General features: G+C 62.6%; 1 protein-coding gene across 1 annotated transcript in view; it reads right to left on the bottom strand.

The window, feature by feature from the left end:
* Positions 1-6,009, bottom strand: part of LMAN1L (lectin, mannose binding 1 like) — a 14,153-nt gene that overhangs the window by 6,275 nt on the left and 1,869 nt on the right. The window contains exons 2-7 of the mRNA XM_027766153.1: positions 5,857-6,006; positions 3,896-4,275; positions 3,760-3,816; positions 1,922-2,021; positions 1,495-1,615; positions 588-643 (exon numbers count right to left, since the gene is read on the bottom strand). Coding sequence (XP_027621954.1) covers positions 588-643; positions 1,495-1,615; positions 1,922-2,021; positions 3,760-3,816; positions 3,896-4,275; positions 5,857-6,006 — 864 coding nt within the window. The remainder of the gene's footprint in view (positions 1-587; positions 644-1,494; positions 1,616-1,921; positions 2,022-3,759; positions 3,817-3,895; positions 4,276-5,856; positions 6,007-6,009) is intronic.

Here is a 6,009-nt window from a genome sequence, read left to right as displayed (position 1 = left end):
CTACAGTGAAAATCTCTCAAAAAAAAAAAAAAAAAAGAAGAAGGAAGACCACAGTCCTGAACCCGTGGGCGACCTGGAGGGGCTCTGGATTCCCCTTCCTCTCTCTGCAGGTAGTTGTTTTCCTCTACCGATGGGAACCCTTCCTGCAAGCCCCCCGTGAATCCGGCTCCTTCCCTGAGCAAACATTCGCTCCAGTCCAACCGGGAAGAGCCTCAGTTCAATGCCAGGCCTGAAGGTCTCCAGCCTCTGGGCTCTGCCTCTGCCCCTGCCCCACTGTCTCCCTTCCCACTGCAGCCTCTGCCTCCATATGCACATCTCCTCCTCCAGGCAGCCCTCCTGCTCTCCTGGAGGGTTCCAACGCTTCCTCTGTGCTCCCACGGCCCCTGTGCCTTTAGATACCCACTGGTCATGATGGTCATATAAGAGCCTGACCTAGCCAGCCCGGTGGCCACATGAGCTTCCGGGAAGAACTCAGAGAACAGGAGGGGGTAGGCCCAATGGCAGGACCAAGGACACCAGGACATGGGTAGGGGCACTGGGGGGAAAGGGTCCCTGGGTTGCCTGCCGGGGGCTGCCGCTGGTCTCACCTCTGGACCCGGCTGGCTCAGGCTGAAGGTCAGGAAGGACAGGACATCGTGGTCATCTGGAAGGGGATGGCGGAGGAAGATAAGCCCCTTCTGCCCGGAGCCCCCTTGTTCAGCCCTCACCCCCAAGCTCCATGCTGGCCCCAGGGGTGGGCGACCTGGACCGCTCCGGCTACTCTGGGCACGCTCTGACCCTTGTCCTGCTCACTCCTAGGACGGAGGTGTGAGGGTTAGACGAGCAGGTGGTGGTCTGAGCCCACGCTCAGCAGAGGCGGGCCCCAGTGCGTGGGGAGGCTGGACAATCCCGAAATCTCCCGGTTAGAGCCATGGCAGAGAACTGAGTGTCACCCGCGAGCCCAGAGACAGCTGCTGCTGGCAGAGCAGTTAGGCAGTGGTCGCCTCGCCAGCGTGGCTCTGGCCTTGTCACTCTCCTCCTCGGAAGCCTTCCATGGCTCCTCAGTGCCCAGAGTCTAGAGACCCGACATCCGAGGACTCCATGCCCTGTGCGCGTCCTGCTTTCCAGCTCTGAGGCCCTTCGCGGGCTCTCTGTTGAGTCATCTCTTTGCCCCATTTCCCTGAATGTCCCTTGCGGCTGGCTCCCGTCCATCTGGCCCGCAGCTGCCAGCTAGGGATCCTTGTGGAGTCGACACTGGGAAACACTCTTCTTGTGTCTACCCACTGGAGACCTTGAACAGCCTGCCAGGTGACGTGGCTTCTCCCAGTGGCGGCAGGGGCCCAGAGACGCTGGTGGCCTGCCCAGGTCACATGGCGAGGAAGAGGCTGGCCCCACACCCGGCTAAGGAAGATACATTGCGCACTGCCCCTCTGCTCTTACCTGCCCGGAAGGACCCTCACCTGCCAAGGTGTTTGCACTGCCCCTCTGCTCTTACCTGCCCTGCAGGACCCTCACCTGCCAGGGTGCTGGTGGCCGCCAAGACTCCAAAGAAGCCTCCAGGGGCCAAAAGCAGGGGCCCCGTATCGACGCAGAGCTCTTCTGGGTCACTGGGAGTGAGGCCACTGTTCAAGGACACCTGAGGGGCGCGGAGGAAGTGAGCCCTGCCTGTCCTCAGAGCCAGCAGGGAGGGTGGTCCCAGCTCCGATGCCGGCTCTCCCCACTGCTGTCCTGAAGCAGGGCAGACAGTCGCAGGGTTTGGTGGAGGGGGCGTGCCATGACCCCATACCTGGTCTCTGGCACACAGGTGTTGGCATGGAGTGCCAGGGACATGTGCATGCCAGGCCCCGTGTGGTGGGCACTCACATGCAGCGAGCGTAGGCTCAGAGCCCTGTATGTGCGCCCGCCACCCACAGGACGCGCACAAGCAGAAGGAGCCACTCACTCGCAGCCTCTGGCCCCAGTAGGTGATCCGAGCTCTCACGGGGTATGGCCGGTTCCGGAAGTCCCGGTGACAGGAGCCCAACACCCGGCTGGCTCCGTCCCTGTGGGTGCTCACAGTCTAGCCAGGCCACACAGGACCTAAGGCCTGGCCCATGGGGACAGCCCCGGAAGCCCTGACCAGGCCCGCAGTGCCCCCTCCCTGCTGGAGGACTGGTGGGGACACATCGCTGCTGTCCGTTGGGTCTCCTGCTGGGTCTGCTCCTTCAGCAAGAGGAGGGGGCAGCAAAGCAAGCCCCAGCTGGCATGCTGGGACTTGGGGCTTCCCGACAAAGCGGCCAGGGGCCTGCACAATGGCCCTGCCACCTCATCCCATGTCCCTCCCTCTCCTTCCCTAAACTCTAAGTCCCCAACTCCATGCCTCAGGGTAGGGCTTCTCTGTCCTCCTACCCAAGAGCTCACTGCAGCAGGTCAGACCCAGGGCAGACCACAGGGACACGTCCTAGTGGCCAAGGACACTATGACCCCCCTACCCCAGGGCCAGCACAGCAGACTCTGGGGAGTTAGGAGAGGTGTGTGAGGCCTGAGCTCCTCTGGGCATGTGGGCACTGCGGGCAGCTCACCCCGGAGCATCTGTCACTACACTGGCAGCCAAGGGGGAGGCCACCCAGAGCAGAGCTGCGCCCCCTGCTGGGTGGCCCTGGGCGTGCTGCCTCACCTTCCCCCACCTTCAGACTTGGACCAGCAGACCGCATAGCACTACCTCGCCACTCCCGCGGAGTGGACTGCACTTCGGGTCTGGACCAGCAGCTTTAACTCACGGCAGGCCCCTGTGCGTGCGTGTCCAACATCCCGAGAGGAGAATGGAGGAGAAGGGATTGTGGCGTCGCCAACCCCCTTGGGGGTGATTTCTCGCTTTCTGTCTCTCTGCCTCCCTCTGTCTCTCCAGAGAGCACGTGTGTCCTATAGCAAAAACCTCTAAAAAATATATGAATGCAACATGGGGCCAGCATTTGGCGTAGTGCTTAAGGCTCTGGACTCCTACATGGCTGACTGCAGTTCGAGTTCTGGACCCGGTGGCTTGAAAATGATGACCAAAAAATCTTACAAGGAAAAAAAAAAAAAAAGAGGATAGCAATTGCAACACCTCCCAACAGCGAAACAGCGAGGCATTACGAGGTTAGCTAAGACAGGTACCGGAACGCCCTTGGCCCTGCGCCTGGCACAGTAAACCCCACTCCATGAACACTAGTGTTGTTCTGGTTGGGATGAGCTCAAGGAAGTTTGCTGAGAGGCATCAACAAACCGGCCCAGCTACCGAGGAGGCCACGTCATCTGGGAGGACGGGAAGGCATGCCTGTGCAGGGGGAGGGCGCGCCTGTGCAGGGGGAGGGCGTGGAGCCTCCGCAGACGGTCTGGGCTAAATCTCTGCTCTGGTACGGCTGTGTGATCTCTGGGCCTTACTGTCTGCATCTGTAAATGGGGACTAATACCGCTGTTACCAAGGACGTCGGGGTTGGGTGAGGTAATAGCGACAGTCTTCTAGGTAGGCCCCTGCGGCTGTCGTTTCACCTGGGGCCCAGCAGGGGGCATCGTCCCCGGCTCTGACTCAGGCTCCCCGGGCTGCCGTGCCGACTTAATTGACTTTGGGGGCCCTTTGGTTCCTGGAAAGAGCACGCAAACTCGGAGGCACATCTGAAACCCGGTCCCAACGGGCAGCCCTCAGCCCAAGGGCCGAGCAAGAACCGCAGCAGGGAGGGGGGCTCCCCGACCCGGAGTGGGGGCCCGTGGACCCGCACGGAACCACCGCCCGCCCGGGCCAGGAGTGGGGGCGGGGCTCACCCAGGCTGCTCCTGCGGGGCGCGCCCGTCGCCGGCCAGCACGCGGATGGCGGGGCTGCTCTGCGGGAGGTGACAGTCGGCCGAGCCCGGGCACAGGGAGGAGGGTGAGGGCATGGGCGGGGGCGTGCCGAAAGGACTCCAGCCTCACCTGGCTGCCCTCCGCGGGTTTTTTGACGCCGATGCCGCCCCACGACGCCGCGCCCTCCAGGGCAGAGCTCGCTCGGCCCCTGGCCCAGGTGTACCACACGGCCTGCAGGGCCCCGGCCTCAGCTGAGGGGTCCCAGGACACGGGAACCCCGCCCCCCGACTCGTCCCTGGGGGCCCTCACCATGCCCTGGGCTCCGCGGCGCCCCGGCCCAGTCACCCGCATGCGCATCTCCACCTCCCAGCTGGAGAAGGGGACCGAGGCCCTGCTCCACACGGCGCCACTCCGGTTCCTCATGGACGGCGCCAGCCGCACTTGCTCCAGGCCTGGGATGGCATCTGAGGACGCGGGCAGCTCAGGGCCTGGGCCCCGCTATGGCGGCCCACTCCCCATCACAGCGCCACCGACAGGCCCCTCGTGAACTACAGCCAGCGCGCAGCGAAGGATGCTGCCCTTGGGCTGCGTCTGCCCGCGGGCGGTCTGCGTGCCTGGGCCCCGTCCACAGAGGAGGGACGAGGCCGGAAACGCTAAGGACCTATGGGGCTGCCGGGTGGTGTGGTGGCTTAGGGCGTTGGACTCCCACACAGGTGACTGCGGTTTGAGTCCCGGACCCGGCAGATTGCTTTCTCACTTTCTGTCTCTCTCTGGTCAAATTAAAAAATAATAATGATAAATAAAGTTGAATAAATTATCTTTTTTAAAGAAAAGGAAAGGAACTAAGTGAATCGAAAGTTGACTGTCTGACTCCAGAATGCGAGCTTTTCCACAGCGAGGTAGGGCTGCCCGGAGGCGCTGACGCCAGGCTGTATAGGCTTGGAGGGGTGCGCCAATGAGGGAGGCTGGGGCTTCCTAGACCGGCTGGGGCAGCAGGATGGGGAGACAGTGGGGGTCCGATCCCACCCTCCGGCCCTCCTGCCCTGCACTCGGAGTCCCCCCAAGGCGCCTCTGGGCAGCCGCCTGTGCAGTCACTGTGCTCTGAGAACTGCACCGGAGAAAGGACCGCTCTGGGCAGGAGGGAGGGAGGGGTGAAACACTGAGGCAGCAGCCGGAGAAGGGGGACCAGGGGCCCCATTTCAGCTAGCTAGCTCACCCCCCAACCTCCACCTGCCAGCCTGGCCCCTGGCCCTTGGCCCACACCGCCAGGACTCTCCCGGCCGCTAATCCCCTCTGTTTGCTCTGCAAAGGCCAGATGGGGCAGGGAGGCTCCCAAGTGACCGAGGGCCAGGCAAGGGTGGGCTGATCCTGCTAGGCTCCCGCACCAGCCTCTATGGTGTCTGGGGACCTCGGCCCATGCTGGTCGCCTTGAGACAAACCCAGCCCAGGGTGGGAGTCCAGGAGGACAGACTGTGAAAGTGCAGATGGGTGATCGTGGAGAATGCACCCTGCTCCCTGCGCGGGCCACGGGAACAGCACCCCGGTTTATGCCATGCCTGGCGAGGAGAGTGGCAGGGCAGACCCTGCCCACAGGGCCTGTGATCTCTTTTAATTTTTCTAAGGAGAGATGTTTGCTATATATAGAGTGTGTGCTCTGGCCAGAGAGACAGAGAGATAGAAAGTGAGAAATCGCCCCTACAGGGGGGTGGCCACACCACATCCCTTCTCCTCCATTCTCCTCTCAGGATTTGGGGCGCACACACGCACGCACCCAGCTCAAGTTTTAAGCAGCTGGGTCCGAGACTCAAGCCAGTGGACTCCATGGGACGTAACCCTTAAGCTACCTGCTGGCCCCAGGGCCTATGCTCTTACAGGGGTGTTTTGTTCTGGCCTCTGGCAAACCTTGCCTCTCTAGGGCTAGGTCTTGGTAAGTCGTCACGATCGTTTTTGGAACAAGCATAGGTAGAGGATGGACTCCTTGAGGGTCTGGGTTCCGAGGCCCTGAACACAGTGCTGTGGGTGCTCACACCCGCTTCCACGCCCAGCACGCACTGGGGAAGGGCACGGAGAGCTCCCCACTCTGGACAGCTGCAGGCTCCGGAAGGAGCAGGAGCAGAGCTGCCCGTAGTCCCGGCTGCCCGCTGTGTCTGGGACCCCGCCTGGGAGTTCCTGCTTCGCTTCAGAGCTCAGATGGTAGAGGCAGGGTGGAGGGTGGCGGGGGGCGGGTGTCTA

The sequence above is a fragment of the Tupaia chinensis genome, unplaced genomic scaffold (assembly GCF_000334495.1).
Source record: "Tupaia chinensis unplaced genomic scaffold, TupChi_1.0 Scaffold141293_1, whole genome shotgun sequence".
NCBI lineage: Eukaryota > Metazoa > Chordata > Mammalia > Scandentia > Tupaiidae > Tupaia > Tupaia belangeri.
This window is presented reverse-complemented; position numbering and strand designations above follow the sequence as displayed.